Source organism: Acomys minous (assembly GCF_964271855.1).
Source record: "Acomys minous genome assembly, chromosome: 6".
NCBI classification, from domain to species: Eukaryota; Metazoa; Chordata; class Mammalia; order Rodentia; family Muridae; genus Acomys; species Acomys minous.
The window spans coordinates 6586482-6604898 of NC_140487.1; the positions used below are offsets into that span (position 1 = coordinate 6586482).

General features: G+C 41.2%; 1 protein-coding gene across 3 annotated transcripts in view; it reads left to right on the forward strand.

Annotated features, from left to right (window-relative positions):
• FAM3C (FAM3 metabolism regulating signaling molecule C) overlaps nt 1-16857 on the forward strand; it is a 48917-nt gene extending 32060 nt beyond the window's left edge. For 2 of the 3 annotated variants that reach the window (XM_084787702.1, XM_084787701.1), the window contains 5 exons: nt 2357-2415; nt 3494-3544; nt 5774-5858; nt 14593-14719; nt 15279-16857. In XM_084787702.1, coding sequence (XP_084643828.1) covers nt 2357-2415; nt 3494-3544; nt 5774-5858; nt 14593-14719; nt 15279-15368 — 412 coding nt within the window. In that variant the 3' untranslated portion in view covers nt 15369-16857. The remainder of the gene's footprint in view (nt 1-2356; nt 2416-3493; nt 3545-5773; nt 5859-14592; nt 14720-15278) is intronic. The other variant, XM_084787703.1, reaches the window with a different exon arrangement.
• The last annotated feature ends 1560 nt before the right edge of the window (nt 16858-18417 follow it).

Consider the following 18417-nt stretch of genomic DNA (forward strand, 5'->3'; position numbering starts at 1 on the left):
TGGGCTCTTGAGGGAACTCTCAGATTGTTTTCCAAAGTGACCCTCCACCAATTGTCCTTTGTACCAGTAGTGTGTGGTGCTCCATATGCCTAGAGATTACAGCATCTAGAAGGCGTGAAGTTGTAGCTCATCAAGGTCTTGATATGTGTCTCCCTACTTCTTAATAATGTCTTGCACTTTTTAAAAATTCACCATAGAGAAGTGTCCATTTTGTTTGTTTTTAAAAAATGGATTTATAATTATCGATATTTCATTTTTTGGTTTTTGCATGATGTCATTCTTACCCTTTTACTTTCTTTTACCTGCATCCTTACATTTCAGATTAATTTATTGTCATCATTATGTAGTCTGGCTCTTATTCTGTCTCTATTTGCTATGATTGAACTACCGACAGTTACTGTACTTGCTGGCAGGTGCATCTGTCATTCTAGTCCCCCCCCCTGCCCCCCCCCCCCGCCGCCGCCATTTTCAGATTGCTTTATTTTGAGTTTTATGATCCTTTTTAAAGTTCTATCAGAGAGGACAAGTTGGGAAGAGGCGGCAGGACGAGCCGGAATGGTGGTTGGGGAGAGGGACAGGGATGGGACATATGGTGAAAATACTTCCTAAACACATACAAAATTATTTGAATTAGTGAAATCCATTACTATTTATAATATATGGTAATAAAAGCATTTTAAGGAGTTTTTTTTTTAAAAATTACTCATTGTTTTTTAGCATATTCCTTTATAGAGACTTTATAGTGACTACTATCTGTCCTTTGACAGGGAGGTTTTGGAATTAAGATCTAGACTTAAGAAAAAGAGGAGAAAACGTTAATTAGGTAGGTGAGACCTAGATGTACATCATAACATCATGTATGATGTGCAGTTATAAGACTGCAGCAAGCAGAATGAGGAAGTGACTGGCTAGCACTGAAAACTGATTTGACTTAGTAGAGACATTCTCATCACCAAATAAATGAAGCATGAACATCATTTTGGTTTTTATTTACTTTGTTTTAGTAATTTACATAAATGCGAATGTCACTCAGTATGTATTAGAATAATAGTCCCTGCAACTATAGTCCAGTTACAGATAAATCCTGTGGAAGCCACTTGACACCTCCTGTGAGAATCAGTTGACTATGAGGAATGTGTGGTAAAATATTATAGATTTCATTGGCAGAATTATGTGCTACACATTCTATCAGGAAAATTTGCAATGTACTACTGTGTGCATGTGCATGCTCACATGTCTGCACAGTGCCCCTTTTCTAGTAACTGCTGGGGAAGTTGCTAATACTATGAAATCTTTTTTTTTTTTTTTTTTTTTTTTTTTGGTTTTTCGAGACAGGGTTTCTCTGTGTAGCCTTGGCTGTCCTGGACTCGCTTTGTAGACGAGGCTGGCCTCGAACTCACAGCGATCCTCCTGCCTCTGCCTCCCGAGTGCTGGGATTAAAGGCATGCACCACCACCGCCCGGCCTAATACTATGGTTTCTTTTAACATTACCTAAAACGTTTGGTTTTGTGTTCAAGAAAAATAAACAGAGAACAGGCCACTGTGCCTTCCCTCTCATGTCATCTGGCATTGTTAACGGTCTGTAAGCTGTGGTAATGTTGGCTATCTCAGGCAGCCAGCCCCCTGCGTGGCTGTGGTGAGATATTAGGAGTACAGCATTCCGAGTGCAGAGAAAGTCATTGATAATGATGAGGAAAACATTCACAGTGAGTTCGCAGTGAGGTGACACGGGCACAACAATACTCCAGTAGCCTCTAGCTTCAGATTTTAAAGCGTTCATATAGCATATGACTCCATTTCGTGTCACGGTGTCACAGCGAGCCTACAGAAGGTGGAGAAGAGATGTCTGTCCTGCAGCTTCTAGAGATGCGTCCTGTGGTCCCCATGAGCTTAAAGGACGCCTCAGATGGCACTGCACAGTTTTATACAGAGTGGTAACAGTGCAGCATTTCAGCCATAAGGCTTTTATTTTAAATAATGTATTTTCATTTGTGTGTGTCTGGGTATGTCCACATAAGTGCAGGTGTTGACGGAGGCCAGAGGCGTCAGATGCCCCCAAGTTGGAGTCAGATGAGGTTGCTGGCCTCATGACATGTGTGTTGGTCCTCTGTATGGGTAGTGCCTGTTCCTAACCACTGAACCATCTCTATAGCACTATTATACCTTTATAGGTATTTTTTAATTTTATGAAGTATTATTTGAGTTGACATTATAGTTGATTCAATATAGCATCATCTTTGATGTAATAAATGTTTTTTAGTTTGCTGAGTTGAGAATTTGATATGTGTATAATACCTTTTGTGCTCTTATTTCTGTGACATATCTGTAAGTTTATCCCATCTTCTTTCCCTTTAGTTTGATGAGTGGTGTGAAGAATAACGTTGGAAGAGGAATAAATGTTGCCTTGGTAAACGGTAAGATTAATTTTGTATTTTATCAATGTAATCAGTGCATAGTGTGTGTGTGTGTGTGTGTGTGTGTGTGTGTGTGTGTGTGTGTGTGTGCCCTACACTAACATTTATCCTTAGGATAGAATAGAAAGCAGCATTCAACACTGAAGCCTTACCAACAAGAGTGCCCTCTTGTCCACACCATGCTGGTGGAGACTTGGAATTTACTTAAGGGGTAGCATGTCTGCTTGGGCACATTTCAGACATGCGCATTGTGGCATGCTTCTTGTGAAATTGCAAACTACCAACCTAATACTAAATTGGTGCCATCTTGCTGTACCTTTCAGATTTCTTATTTAGCATGAAAAAGGAAGAGAGTAATAAGGGTTTGTAAAAATGATAAAGGATGGTGGATTGTTAGCTAAGCAGAGAGAGGAAAGAAGTCATAATTTGTTGTAAGTTTTCAAATCCTTCCACGTTCTTCTCAGAGGCTCATTGGTGGAAATAAGTTCGCTGACTCCTGAATGTAGTGAGTGTTACAGAAGTAAATCTTGAGCATCCAGCCCATGGATGCAGGATGCTACCTATGTACTGCTGCCTCTGTTCAGGCACATGTTCCTGTAACTGCCTGTGTTGAGCAGAAACAGCCAGCAGTTTACCTGGCCCACGGCAGAGAACAGCTCTGTTTGCTTTATTCATGGGTAGGAATTATAGGACTTTGTACTTTCTTTTTCCCAGGTAAAAATTATAATGTCTCTTCATCTATCTAATTGATCTTAAATGTAAAATGAGTATAAATTTTGCTGTAGAATAGCTTAAATATAGATTGCTGCTTTCATTCTGATTTAGGTAGATAATTTCCTTGCTGTAGAGGTTATGTATTGGTGGTAATTCTCCAAGGATGAAGATCTCACATAAAAATGAAACGTAGGTAGAGCTGATCTGAAGTCAGTGATGCACATCTCTCTGTATGATTCAGATTGTAAGTTCTATAATCAGTTCCTTCCGTTAGTGAGTTCATGTCGCTGGTTGGTTGAGACTTTTTTTTTTCCTACACTGATATTTCAGTTGTGTGATTTAATATGTATTCTGTCTCTTTCAGGGAAAACGGGGGAGGTATTAGACACCAAATATTTTGACATGTGGGGAGGAGGTACGTGTGACTTGCACCGTGTTCCTGCTGCTGACACTGAACCCATTCTCCAGAGAGCGAGGCTACTGTTTGGTCTCCCTGGCTCTGCTCTCACTACATGTTCCATCATGCTTAAATGATCTGCCATGGCGCATGCAGTTTAGTTGTGCTAGGAAAGTTGTGTGTAACTGAGATTTGAAGGACACCACTGCTCCACGTTTGCCAGGACAACTGACTCAAAAGCCTCGAGTTTGTCTAGATTTCTGCCTGAAAACTTGAATCCTCGGAAGATCAGGATAACCAGTTCACCCAGTTTTTGAATATGCTTGCGTACAGTGTTTGAATCTCAAAAATTAGTCAAAAGTTGGGAGCCTTCAGTATGTGAGGTAAACTCAGGTCCAAGAAAAGCACTATTCCCACTAATTTGTCCTATTTCTCCCTGTGGACACTGCTGTTACACTAGCAAACATTTGAGAGAGGGTTAGACTTTTCTTTGTAGTTTGCTGGACTCGGAACAAGCCACAGATATTTTTGCCTTCCGTGTTTGGGAGTCCAAGGGACAGGAAGAGGTGGCCATCATGCAGAACAAGCACTGTCTCCTCAAAGAGTGTTACCCCAAAGGGAAGGGCTTCAAAAAAGAAAAGATTTGTTTTTCCTATTTTAATTATGCAGAGGTGTGTTACATGGGTGCAGGTGCCCCCATGTAACAGGGGGCAGAGGCTGGAGTGCCAGGCATTGTGAGCCGCCTGCTGTGGGTACCAGGAACCAAACTCAAGTCCTCTGGAAGAGCAGCAAACGCTCCTAAACTCTGAGCTGTCTTTCCAGGCTGCAGGATTTCTTCATCTTTGAGGAAGGCAGGCCGACCCCACTTCTTGTTTGGTCCCCTGGCCTGCTTACGTATGCCCTACAAGCCGTTGGCTCCCAGGCTTCCAGACGTTTATGTTCGGTTTCAAGACAAGCTAATGTGTCTAATATTTCTTCAGCTTTTAATAAGATGCTGTGTATTATTTATTTAAGCTTTAGAGAACGTTTCATAGCTGTCAGAACTATATTAAATTACACCGCTCCCATCAATTTTAAGTTCTTGGGGGCGTAATTGCTCTCGGTTGATTTATAATGTAGAGAATCTTCCGTGTAGCTGTTGAAGGCAGGCGTGTAAACAGAGCTCTGGGGTTGCTTTCTGTGCCCATCCCCGGAGCTGAACCGCTGCCAAGGACTTCCTGGTTCAGAAATAATAGCAGTTTAGTGTCATCTTCTCATGTCAATGGGAATGACTTGTTGGCATTTATGCTCCCGCGTTGAAAATGCTCCTACTGTAAAATATAATCAATTAGAGAAAAAAAGTCCTTGGAATCCTTGATGTTGAAAAGAAACTGAGAAGACGTGAAGTAATAATATAGTTTTGGAGTAGTTTTAGACTTGTGGTCTATACGGAGAACTAACAAGCAGAGAGCTCACGATGGAAAATGCTTTAGTACCGAACCAGGCTGTCTGGCAGCCCCAGTCTCACTTGGTGAGCTGGATTATAGTGACGTTCCTGTGGACGCGGTGCGTAAGGAGAGCAGTGTTAGCCGTAATTAGTTTGGCTTTTAGTTACTGTCTACATTCCTTCTCCCAGATTGTTATAAAATGATAGACCTAGAAACTTTAAAAATCTGCCTTTTTACAGATTGAAAAAAAATTTTTCTTAACAGCGGTCTATGAGGATTGGATAAATGTGGGCCTGCGTTTCCTGGATAAGCACCCATGTTGATATCAAGGCCCCTGACTCCCAGCTCCCGCTGTTCCCCAGAGCTTCACATGGACCTCAGAATCAGGCTCCCTATGGACGATAGACCCAGCTACATATTTCTTAAAGATCCCTGAGGTCCTCACTTTACAACTGATGCTCTTCTATAAATTTGCTGTCGATTTTTATTGGCTCCAATGATATGACTATGAAAGACACAGGATGGTTCAGAGCTGAGAAATAAATCAGGAAACGGAAGGACCATATTAAGGAATAACGGAAGGACCATATTAAGGAATAAATTTGGTAGTTTTGTTTAGCGAATTTATTTATTTTTATTTATTTTCTATGTGGACTTGAAAAACTTGAGTTTTTAAGCTTTTCCTAGGATTTGTCTGTCTTGCCTGCCCATTACTTTTCATTAGAAACAATTGTTTTGTTTCATATAACATTAATTTTAGAAATTACTGTGATATTAATTCCGTTATTTACAGAGAAAATCCCCACTTCTTTGTCTTTAGATGTGGCACCGTTCATTGAGTTTCTGAAGACCATACAGGACGGGACAGTCGTATTAATGGCAACATATGACGACGGGGCAACCAAGTATGTAAAGTCAAAGCCTCACACAACTTTTGGAGCTATAATTTATCCTTTAAAAAGCAATATCTTTTCAAAAAAAATTTTTAAAAAGCAATATATTTTTATTGAAAAAAACAAAGTTTATTAAGAATATAAGGTTAATTATAGATAATTATAGATAGCTTTTAAAAAGTCTATTTTCTTCCTATCTTTACATGTAAAGGTCCGTCATTCATATGTTATGATGAAGTTTGAATCACACTGTATATAAGTATTTTATACTTTCTTTTATATTATAATGGCATTAACAGTTCTCTCTAACATTCTTCCTTTGTTGTTTGGATTAACGTTCATCAATCGCATTTTTGTGGCTCATAGCAGTTTGTCGTACGCACTCACATTTGTTAAAAGTGCCTCCTTAACGGCCAAGCTTTTCATCTAGTGGGGATCCTGTTAACTTTCTTGTATACAATTTTTTTTTCTTTTTTGTACCTTTGTTTATAACCTTGGTATAAATTTCTGAAAGTGGAATTAATGGGCACACAGATGTGAGGTGTGTGTGTGTGTGTGTGTGTGTGTGTGTGTGTGTGTGTGTGTGGCCTGTTGATACCTGTAGAGGGCAGAAATGTTAGATCCTCAGGAGCTGGAGTTATAGGCAGGTGTTAAACACCTGACATAAGTGCTGGGAATCTAGTTTGGTCCCTTGCAACAACAGAAACACTCTTACTACTGAGCCATCTCTCCAGCCCAGGATATTATATATTTTTTCATAAAGCTTAACAGGGTAGTTTTCTTGTATTGTGTATGCTGGAAAAATTGGAAAACAAGTTAGATAATTTCACTGTATAGGGATGGTGTGTGAAAATATTGTAGTTTCTTCCTGTTTCAGATGACTTAATGACTTAATTTTCTTTGTTTTGGTATATATTTTTCCATATTGAATATTCCTTACAATATAGTTGTTTATGTCTCATTCTTATTAAATGTAAGTTATGATTTTATGACTTTAAATACTCAGTACTACCTCTCTTTCCTTAAAATTTTAAGTGAGATTATTCATTTGTACATTTTTTAGACTTTCTAATTCTAGATTTTTAAAAAATGACTTATTTCATTGTTTTGAGATTAGACCTTTGTGTGTGTTCCCTAGGTGCGTTCCTTCCTTCCTTCCTTCCTTCCTTTTTTTCTATTTAAATATGTTTTAAATTTATTTCTTTATTTGATTTTTGGAGGCAAGGCTTCTCTCTGTAGCCTTGGCTGTCCAGGACTCTGTAGACTAGGCTGGCAGACCATTTGTAGACCAGACTGGCAGACCATTTGTAGACCAGACTCACAGAGATCCGCGTGCCTCTGCCTCCCCGAGTGCTAGGAGTATTTTCTTTTATAAATTACCTTTTCGTGATTCAAGTTGACCCACATTGATTGGCAAAAACCCTTTATATATTAAGGTATTAACCCATTCTCTTATTAAAAATATAGTTATGTAGTCAGCTTGCTTTTTTTAACTTAAGGTACCCTTGACTTTTAACAGGGTAGCATTTACATAGTGGAGCATGTAGGTTTTCCCTTTTAGTTCCTCTGACTCTTCAACTTGAGCAATATTTTTCCATCTCCAAACTGGATAATTAACAGATTCTCACTGGCAGTGATTTTACTCTTTTTCTGTATTTTAAGAACCCATTTCTAGTTTTGAGAGATTTACAGTGTTATGTCAGGTTTTAAGAAGGCTTGGATTTGTCTCTGGCTCTTTTCTGTTAGCCTCTTTCTCTCTGTTCCTAAAGACACTATTTTAGCTGCTCTATAACTGTCTTGCAAAAATGAGTATGTTTTTTCCCCTCTCTGACACTCTTATCTCTTAGGCATTTTATGAGCAACACTGACTCGTTCATTATCACTGGTTCAACTATTGATAATTTTAAATCTATCAATTGAAGCTTAATATCCATGGCAGATTTAGCTATTTTTACATAGCTAAATAGAACACAGAGTCTAATTATTAATTAAGCTCTCTTTATTTAATAGACTGACTGGTGCATGGGCTTGGCTAGAGTATTGGATATTATGTGTATAATGTCAGCTTTTAACATAAAAGCTCCCTTTTTTGCCTAGAGACACACGACCTTTCTTTTCACATGCTGTTATGACTGAGCCTGGTGGGAACCAGAACTCTGATGAGCTGCTGATGTGGTCTTGCGAAGGCGGCCGGAAGCAGCCAGCCAGCATGGGCAAGTCCCTCTCGTGTCAACCCGAGTCCTCGGGCTCCCCATCTGCTGGAGGCCAGTGCTTGCTTCCCTGAGAAGCTGGGGAGATCATGAAAAGACGCTGTCCTCCCAGGATGGCCTCTAAATTCTATTCAACAGTCCTGATTCTGGGTCAGTGGAGCAGCAGAAACAGTAAAAGCGTTCCCTCGTCACCCGATACCGGAATATTTGAGGCTGATGGAAATGTTCCTTTTAGTTTTCCAGGCATCCCTTTTTTAACCTTTTATCATATTAGGTTTCACATCAGTTCCCTTCCTGGCTGTGTTTCATGGGCATTCTTTAGCTCATTATTTCCTCTCTTAAAATGAGTGTCTCAAATTAAGCGCCGTGTTCCAGATGTGGTCTGGCCAGAACTGGCTACAATGGAGATGCTAACTTGCCATGTTTCAGAGATTACATTTCTTTGAATATTCATGCAGACTGGAATTATATTAGTTTTTTTTTTCCCCTAAGCAATCAAATCACATTTTTGGCTCATGAAATTTTGGTCAAGTTAGATTGTTAAATTGTCAGATCTTTTCCTTTCATGTCAGGTTTTTTTCTCCATTCAGAACTTGATTTTGTTTAATGTAAATGAAGAACTTTATATTCATTTATTCCTGTTAGATTTGATTGTGCTGGTTGGGCATGCCTGGTCTTGAGTCTGACGTGTGTCCTAGGAGGGTTCCGTGATCCAGGCTTTGTACTGGCTCCAAAGTCATTCATGTGTCTAAATTTAAGGCCTTGATAAAAATGTTTACCCAGGGCAGTGTGCCACCAAGCTAGAGACCTGGTTCCTTACGGAATTCTTCGTCTGTTAATCCATTGCAGGGATGGCTTTGCAAACAGCTGCCAGTGCACCCCTGGTAAGCGTGCCATCCAGCTGCAGCTCTGTTATTTTATTACAGCGTCTATTTGCTGAGGCCATCACATGCTAGCTTGAAATTCATAGAGGAAACTAGTTTACCGACCTGATCTGCTGCTATGGGGCTTAAGTTCCAGAGATGTCATTTAACTTGGCTTGGCTCACTCCTGTCCCTTCTAGCTCTGCACCTCCCTTGCGTGTCTCCCATTATTTATTTTTTAATTTTTTATTAATTTATTCTTGTTACATCTTAATGATTATCCCATCCCTTGTATCCTCCCATTCTTCCTTCCCTCCCTTGCGTGTCTCCCGTTTTATTGCTGTGCTTACCGTGGCTGTTGTTGCCTTCCAGGCTGGACTCTCGGTAGGAATTGGAATTTGTATGATTGGAGCCAGGGCTGTAGTGTATACTGTCACTTCTGGCTTTTAAGTATGATTCTAGAGTCAAGCTCATGTCCTCTTGTTTGCCCAGCAAACCCTTGACCACTGAGCCGTCATCTCAGCCCTAGATAATCAGCTGGCGTGCCCTTCCTGGGGAAGACTATTTCTCGTGTTTCTTGGTTGCCTGTAGTTGTTTGTCTATGGTTGAGGCCTGGTGAGCACCTCCTCCCAGCCATGTTAGCATGTTTATTGGTTTCTTTCCTTGCTCAGGTCATGTTTAGGCCTGTTTGGTGAGACTTCATGCCTGCAGCTACTGACATTTTTGGAGATTAAAAAAAAAAAAACAACAACAACAAAAAACCACCTCACAGCAAACTTCCTGTTCCTCTGGCTCTTATAATCTTTCTGTCTTACCTTCTGCAATAATACGAACCATGCATGGACAGGGCATGTTGTATTTGTTTAGGAGAACACACACACACACACACACACACACACACACACACACACACACACACACCACTGCCACCGCCGCCGCCACCACCACCACCACCACCAACAACAACAGTTGAAGAATAACCACAGTTATTTTTAAAAATAAAGTACAAGTTTTAAAAAAAGAAAACCATGGAGTGTTAAACTTTTAATGGCTTAGCATCTCCATTTTTCATTTCTAAAACAATTGACACTTGCATTAAGAATTGTGCGTGTGATGTATGTAGATGCAGAGATTTAGATTGACTTTAAAATACAGACCTGGACTCTGTTACAGAGTTATTGTTTCCTTTTTCTGTGCCTCAAGCAATGTTTGCCTCCCTGGGCAGATTGCCTTGATCACTCGGGATTACGTCAGAGTCCCTAAATTATACTCTGTTATTCTGTTTGTCTTTGTAGCAGAAGGTCTTTCTGATTCTGCGTCCTGTTTCATTCTGACAAGGCTGGTCTTTATACAGTGTTACCAAAAGCTTTGTCTTTAGTAATGTGGTTTGTCTCATTCTTTAAAAGCTTTCCTGTTTTCACTTAAGTTCCTCTGACAGCACTGGTTTAGAAACTGACCCCTTCCCCAGATTGTTACATAGTGAAAGTTATTAGTGTTGTTTGTTCGCTTGCTTGTCTTTACATTTATTTGTTTGTTTGTGTGTGTGTGTATGGTGGTGGTGGAGGTCGTGGTGGTGGTGCTGGTGGTGGTGGTGGTGGTGGTGTGGTATATTGCACATGTGCACATGTCAGAGGACAACTTTCAGGAGCTGGTTCTCTTCTGCCATGTGTACCGTAGGGATCAAACTCAGGTCAAGGTGAGCTTTTAAGCACAAAAAAACATGTCCCGGGCTGACACACTCCAGTTAACAAGAACAGTTAGCCAGAATTGGAACTATAGAAGCCAAAAAGCAAGGTAGCAGCACATTTAGAGTGCTTTGACAAATTAGGTCTGTATTTCATTTTCGGCAGGTAGCTCCGTCTACCTACTTACTTTTGCAGACTAAATGGTACTTCCGCCATGGCAACAGTTGTGTTAAAGCCTCGGGGCCTGTTAAGATGGGGGCCTCTCACACCTGTCTCTGTACCAGGTAGACGCTAGACAACAGTAAGCTGTCTTTAGGAAGACATGGATGGCCCCACGCTTTCTTTCTCTTCTGCTGTATTATTGCAAAGTTTCTATTCATCTTAAAGAAACTTCTTCATTAAAAGAACTAATTCAACACAATCATTTTAGATGTATTATACTTTATTGTGGCTGTGTGACTGTGCACACACATTCCCTGGTCCTCATATGGAAGGCAGAGGGCAGCTTGCTGGAGCTGCTTCTTCCACCATGCATGTCTTTGCAATTAAACTCAGATCTTCATGTTGGTGTCAAGAGCTTTTCTCTTCTTGAGAAATCTTGCTGGCCTCCAACATAAATTTTTAAAAATTGTGTGTGTGTGTGTGTGTGTGTGTGTGTGTGTGTGTGTGTGTGTGTGTTACAGGTTTGTATAGGTGTGTGTGCTCCTGAGGACATCAGGTGTTCTCTTCTGGTTTTCTGCTTATTCCCCTGAGACAGAGTCTTTCACCACATCTGGGCCATTGATCAGCAAAGCCTCAGCTTCATCTTGCAGCCTCCATGCTCTCCCTAGTACCAGGGATACAGATGTGTGTGGCCTCACTGGTTTCTTACAGGTGCTGTGACTCAAACCTGGGCCCTCGTGTACTCGTAGCCACCAAGCCCATCTCCTTAACCTTTTTCAACATCACTCCAGGAGAACTCAGTAATACCATTAGTAAGTGCTGAAAACACACAACAGCCTCCCAGTTCCTCGTTCAGAACAAAAAGCTCGCACTTCCCCATTTTATGCTGTTTATTTATTAGATTGGGCTTTACATTTTGACACTTGTGTATGTTACGATGTTTGCACAGGGACTGTTTTGCGTTGATTTAAACTTCCTTCTGAAATGTGAACTTGCCCTTCGCTTAAAACGGAGTACAGTGAAAAGGAACAGGAAACAGCCCATAGCCTGTGCAAAGGAAGACCAGGGCACACTAGATGTCATTGAGAAGAGACACAAGCATCAGGGTTTGATCCTTGGGGCCATGATGTGTTTCAGGGAAAAGGTGGATAGCACTGACCAGCCAGGGCATGAGTCCAGGGGAAACGGCCAGAAGGAATCAGGGCCAGGTTTCCAATAGTCCTTGTATTTGTTTTTTAATTCTTAAAATCTATGTGCGTGCCCATGCCTATGTGTGGTTTATGCACATAAGTGTCTGCCTCTGCATGAGGGGGTCAGAGCAGGATTTTGGATGCTTTTCTACTGCTCTCTGACTTACTGCCTTCTTGCAGACTTTTTCTTTTTTTTAACTGAGCCGAAAGCTAGGTTGAGCTAGGTTGGCCAGCTGATGAGCTCTCGGGATCAGTGTGTCTGACATCCCAGCGCTGGAGTTACAGGCACATGCAGCCATGCATGGGGATTTAGACTGTCAGAGCAGGTCCTTCCCTCGCCCATCTCTCTTCCTGCCCACTAGAATCACTCTCCCTATACAGTCACACAAGGCATGCTGCAGCACATGATCTGGCCATGAATGCAGTCAACTGGCGCAAAGTGCTGCCCCCTGGGGAGGTACAGTACTCAGTGCCCAGCACTGTGATAGAAAGCTGCTCCCGGAAACACCCCACATGTAACCCATCTCCCGGTTGCAGACACCCACACAACAGGTGTTCATCTGTGCAGCACAGCAGTCCTGGAAAGGGTAGGTGCTCTCCTCAGATCCTAGTGTCTAGATGCCAACAGTGCCAGTCTTGCTGGCAGCCCTTTGGGGCGGGTGCAGGAACTCGGGTCTTTTATGTTAATTCCTTTCTGCACAAGAACATCGTAATGTTCCCCTGGAAGATGCAGGAGTTAGTGGAGTCATGTTGATTCTAGCTCTCTGGCTCACTTGGCTTGCTTTATCCATGTGGATCATAATGCAGGAAGATGATTGGCTGCCCCTTCAGTAAATACATTTTAGTTCATATAAATGCTTCGATAGGAAAGATTTTACTACTTATGTTTTTAGATAGGGGAACATACCTGCATTTGGATAACCCAACTATTTTTGGGGGCAGAAGTTACAGTGGTTTGTGACTTTAACTCTCATTATTTCAGTTTATCAAGACTGCAAACTGTAATTTAATTTTGAGGCTTTAATGCAAATGGGAGCCCCATGGCTCTCTAAGGAGGCAGCCACGTTGGCATCCTGTGAGCCTGCTGCCTGCCAGCCACATCGCATCATGCTTTATCCTGCCTCCAGAACCGCAGCTCATCTGGCTGTGTTGACAGAAGCAAAGAATTCTCTAAAAAGTAGCCCGAAATGGAGCACATAGCTAAATTGCATGCATAGAAGAACAGTGACTTTTCGGGAAACAGGGCTCAGCCAGCCCTTTTGGAGCTGCCCTCCAGTGCAGTGGGTGCTCAGCTTTGGAGCTGCCCTCCAGTGCAGCGGGTGCTCAGCAGTGGAGCAAACTCACCACAGGTGATGGATGACAGCTCATTCCATGGGGCCGGGACAGAGGCATGTGGACACCATCCATCTGAAGGCTTTAAACTCTCAGATGGCATGAGCTCTTTGTCTTTTATTTTAATTTGTGTGTGTATGCGTGTATTAGTAGTGAGCCACCCAATGCGTGAGCTGGGAACTAAGCTTGAGTCCTTTGCAAGAGCCGCACAAGCTCTTATCCACTGCTCTGTTTCTGGCCCCTTTAGACATTTAATTATTACTGTTGTTGTTGTTGTTGTTGTTGTTGTTGTTGTTGTTGTTGTTGTTGTTATGGGCTCTTTTTGAACACAGACAATACACTCCTTTTCAGTTTACTTGTTCATATTGCATCGTTGAGGCGGATCTCACCTGCTGTTATTCCAGCGGCTTTTGCTCATGTTCTCACGGATTCTATTGGCCGTGCTGCACAGTGACCAAGAAACTCAGGCTTTGTTTGAAACAGTTCCCCTGCCCTGTGGGTCGGATTCTTTGCATCACGTGTGCCTCATATTTTATAAAGTTCCCTTTTAAAATGCAAAGCACCCCACTTACCTGTGAATGAGTTTAAGTTGTTCCAGTTTTGGTTGTTGTTTTGTCTTCATTAAGGCATTAGAGAGCTGAAGGCTCCCTTCCTGACTCTTGTGTCGCTTCCAGATGGAGGAGCCCTGCCCTTGGTGTTAGCGGGGCAGATCCGTCTCAGTAATCTGTAGAAGTTGGATTTGTTGGTGGTGGTTTTGTTTGTTTGTTTGTTTACATGCCAGAGGGCTTCATTCATCTCAGATAACCTGTGCGCCCGGCCCTTAGTTTCCTTTTTCTAGCTCTCCAGCGACTGCTTATCTGCTTCCTTCCAGCTCTGGGTGAGGTGGAAGGGACTCATTTGATGTGTAAACATCCACACAGATGTTTCTAACAGCACCTTTCAATTGAGGGCTTCTCTGAGGGCTGACTTCTGTCACTGTCTTCCTCATAATTGTTTAACTCTCATGTGGCTCCTACCCTCATTTTTATTAAGTAACTAAAGTAGAACTTACGTACCTAGTCTCAAAAAATTATTTTAAATAAAAGACAGTGCTAAGAAGCCTTCAGCGTCTATCAGCGTTCACTTTTGTTCCATTCACACACCATTCATCACTAAAGAACTCGTCGGAATGTTGTAGAAAATTTCTGTATCCATATTTTTATATTCTTTGATGTAACTTGAAGTGTTTTCAATTTCGTATGCAGGGTGTCTCTTGGTAAGCATTACAGATCTGAGACAGCCTGTGTTTCTGTCTTCTCTTTCAGACTCACGGATGAGGCACGGCGGCTGATTGCTGAGCTGGGGAGCACTTCCATCACCAGCCTCGGTTTCCGAGATAACTGGGTGTTTGGTGGCGGGAAGGGCATTAAGACAAAAAGCCCCTTCGAACAGGTTAGTATCTGGGACATCTGTAACTCATGGACAAGAACGAACCAGTGAAAATTTCTCATATAATACTTTCATACCAGTTATTTGAAAATTAGATTAAGCCAATACTGAAAATGTCCAGATAGTTTTTGTAAGTTCTCTGTAATAATTAAACTAATGATGACTTTTAAAAACATTCAAAATAACTTTAAAAATTGCTTCCCTCTAATACAACAAGGCATTGTCACTCTCAGATCTTTTAAAGTACTCCAGTTATTAAGGATTTCAGTTGGACTGTGATGCTAGAATCAGCTGAATTTGCAAATGTCTCCGAACGCAGATAGAATATACACCTTTTTGGCAAACACACAATCCTTTAAAAACATCTGTAGTGTTTTGAAGGTTTGCCACATCGCACCCTGCCCCTGCGGTCATTCGTTTACTATCTTGAGTCTTAAATTCATGGGACCTCATTGCTGACTGTGTGTGTGTTACCAGAAGGTGAGCCAAGTGGGCCATGCTTCTATAAGTTAACAGATCACACGTGTGTGTTAAACTGTGTGCTGTCTTTGCATTCCCTCAGCACATAAAGAACAATAAGGACACAAACAAGTACGAAGGATGGCCTGAGGTGGTCGAGATGGAAGGATGCATCCCCCAGAAGCAAGACTGAGTGGCCCGGGAAGAGTGGAGGAACGCACTTTGACTTGGAAGGAGACCTGTAGAGCAGCCAACTCCCTGTACCATTTTTTAGTAGCATGCGGCCGTCCAGGGTGTGCATGAGCGAGGCGTCTCTGTTGATTCCAGGATTATTTATTTCTGACATAAATGGTTACCTTTGTAAATAGTCCTCATGTTGAACAAACCATTGACTCATTTGGAAGCACATTTCCCTAAAAGTACAATGTTTAGACGACAAGGCAATAATGTACTTTAATTCTAGAAGCATATTGATTGGGTAACCAGGCAGGTTGTATAGGACACTGATATGTATGTCCTGGTTACCGTGAAACTATCATGGGATTCCGTGGCTTTTAGGGAGGGGATTTTGTTCATATATTTGTCTCTGTATAATAAATATCTGCAATGTGATGACAGTATCCTTTAAATTAAAGAGATTTTTTGGGGGCGGGGCTGGTTGTATTTGTAATGTTACCTTACAATCTGCCTCCTGTTGTACCTCTTCATAGTCTTTATTTTTTCCTTCCAAAGAAATCCAGAAATAAAATGTTTCACATGAAAATTTACATCAGGTTTTTGAAAAGCACAACAATTGTCCTTTTTTTTTTTTTTTTTTTTTTTACAGTGAAAATGAACATTGATGTAGATGTCATTCAGGGCTCATTTCCTAGATTTTGTGTTAGCAGTGTGAAGTCCATGATTCTGTGTAAGCTATTTAGAGTGGGGCTAGAGGTGCGAGTCCACAGAACTGGGGACCAGGTCAAGTCCCTTCCTCAACCAGATGGAGTCATTGAAGACAACTGGGTTAGTACATTTGGAGTAATACAAGCTTTTATCAACTTTGTTACCTTCACTGGCCACATGGTTTTCGAACAGGGATACTTTACTATCATAGCTTTGATTTGTAAACCAAGAAATTCTATTTACTTCTAACATCATAATAGCCACCATGCCTGAAGTTGTAGCAGAAGATTTAAAAAGCCCTACTGACTTTTTTAGGACATAAAGTACCTATTGTATTGTATGTGACATATATCAAATACTCATGTATGGAGTTGCTTAAAATGCAACCTAAACAAATGTAGTGCCCACCTGCCTTTCGTGGGATGGGACAACACTTAAAATTTGAACCTAAAATTTAGGTGGTTTGTATAAAGATCTAAAAGCAGTATTTGCTACTTTGTTAAAAGCTGGAAGCAATTTAGATTATTTCTTGACTCTTACTGACCTTGTGGTACTGTTTCTTTCCACAAACTGAATGTAGTTCATAAGGAGACATATCTTCTAGGTCCAGACAAGTTTTTTAAACTTTTAAGAGTTCTGGTGCTTCTGTACTAACTCCCAGCCAACATGTAAAATGTTTCCCTCGATTCTGTGAAGGAATGGCCGTTTTACAGCTCTAGGCATTGGAAAATAAATGTTGCAGGGTTTTGTTGTTTTTGTTTTGTTTTGTTTTTTAAATAATGAACATAAGCACTCTTTGCCTCTTGTGGTTTTGTTTGTTTGTTTGTTTGTTTGTATTTGGCAAAGCACTATACCTGCAGAACACTCCATGAAATCTTCCCAACCGACTTTAGTATATCTTAACATGTAAACAATTAAGTCTTTGCCATTAAACACAGTAGCATCATATCCTCTGGATATACCTGAACACATGTAGAAGTCAAGTTGCTTGGTAACAGGCTGTCCCTTTGAGAGATGGGTTTTACGGCTGAATACAATGTTAGAAGGGGTAAGATTGGTTATGTAACTGCTGTGCTGCAGTCTTTCGCGTCCAGATTCTGTCTCATGTTGGCTGCACCAGCTTTATCTCTGGAAGCAATAATCAACCATTTTACTTTCACATCAGCCTTAGAAGTGGAACAATGTTCATTTAATGTTAATGGATTTTCCTTATTAAAGTCAAAACTCTTTAACACTGATGTGTAGTAGTTGAAGTGATGTGTGAGAGTCTACAGCTGCAATTCTGTTTCTGATCACAGGTGCTCTCCTAGAACAGATATGGGAGGTGGGTGTTAAATTTGCAAAAGGAAGGTGAAAATAAGTGGCTATCTGGAAAATAAGAAAATTAAAGAAAAACCTTTATATTCCTAATTTTAATTTGGTTAAAGGTAAAATCATTGTTTATCCTGTTTTGTCAACCCTCTCTTGCAGTCTGTTTTAAGTGAAAAGAAGAAAGAATTGTATTGTGCTCAATGCGCAAAGCAGTTTAAGTTGGAAATACATTTGGCGTCTTTTCAAGTCAAGATGAAAGGGGGGAAATGGTTGTTGATCAAGTTAAGGATTTGCCACGCAACCAATTTCTTCCACCTCTTCAAATACATGTGACTGTGGAGCTGTAGAAGCCAGAAATAGATGATTTCCTTTTCTAGAATATGTCTAAGGATTTTTGTCCTTACTAGGATGGCTTTTCTACCATAAACTCGGGTTTTAATTGTCACAATCCAATGCACACTCAACCGTCACCTCTCAAATCCCTTCCTTCTCCTATTACTCCTTCCTTCCTGAAGCTCTTGCCGTTGGTCAGATCAGTGGTTAGATGGGATGAAAACCAGGCAGGCTTAGCCAAGAAGTGGCCGTTGTCTGTTGCCAGGCAGTATAATGGAGCATCCAAGAATGGGATGAAGGCTGGTGAAGGCCCCTGGGGGAGTCTTCCTCCAGAGGAACTACACCCTGAGAACACCTTGAGGAAGCACTTCTGTGGTGGTCAGAGGGAAGAAGGATTGGTCAGCCTTAAGGTTAGGTCACAGTGGTGTTTCTCTTGGCCTTGTTCCATAGCCATGTGATTAGTGTGGGGAGAATTGCAGTCCACTGGGTGGATAGGTATGACTTGTTTCTAGTACTAAACTCTGTCCAGCTGTGCATCAGTTACGGCAGCTGGGAGTGCACTGAATATAGAGAGAAATTAAGGCTGTATTAATAAAGATGTTCCAGTTTATCGGGGAAAATTAATTTGAGCCTGCAAGCCTCTAACATTTCATAGACTTACCTTCTGTTTGCTTGGGAGTCAGAAGAGGGCCTCAGACCTTAAAGGAGGAAAT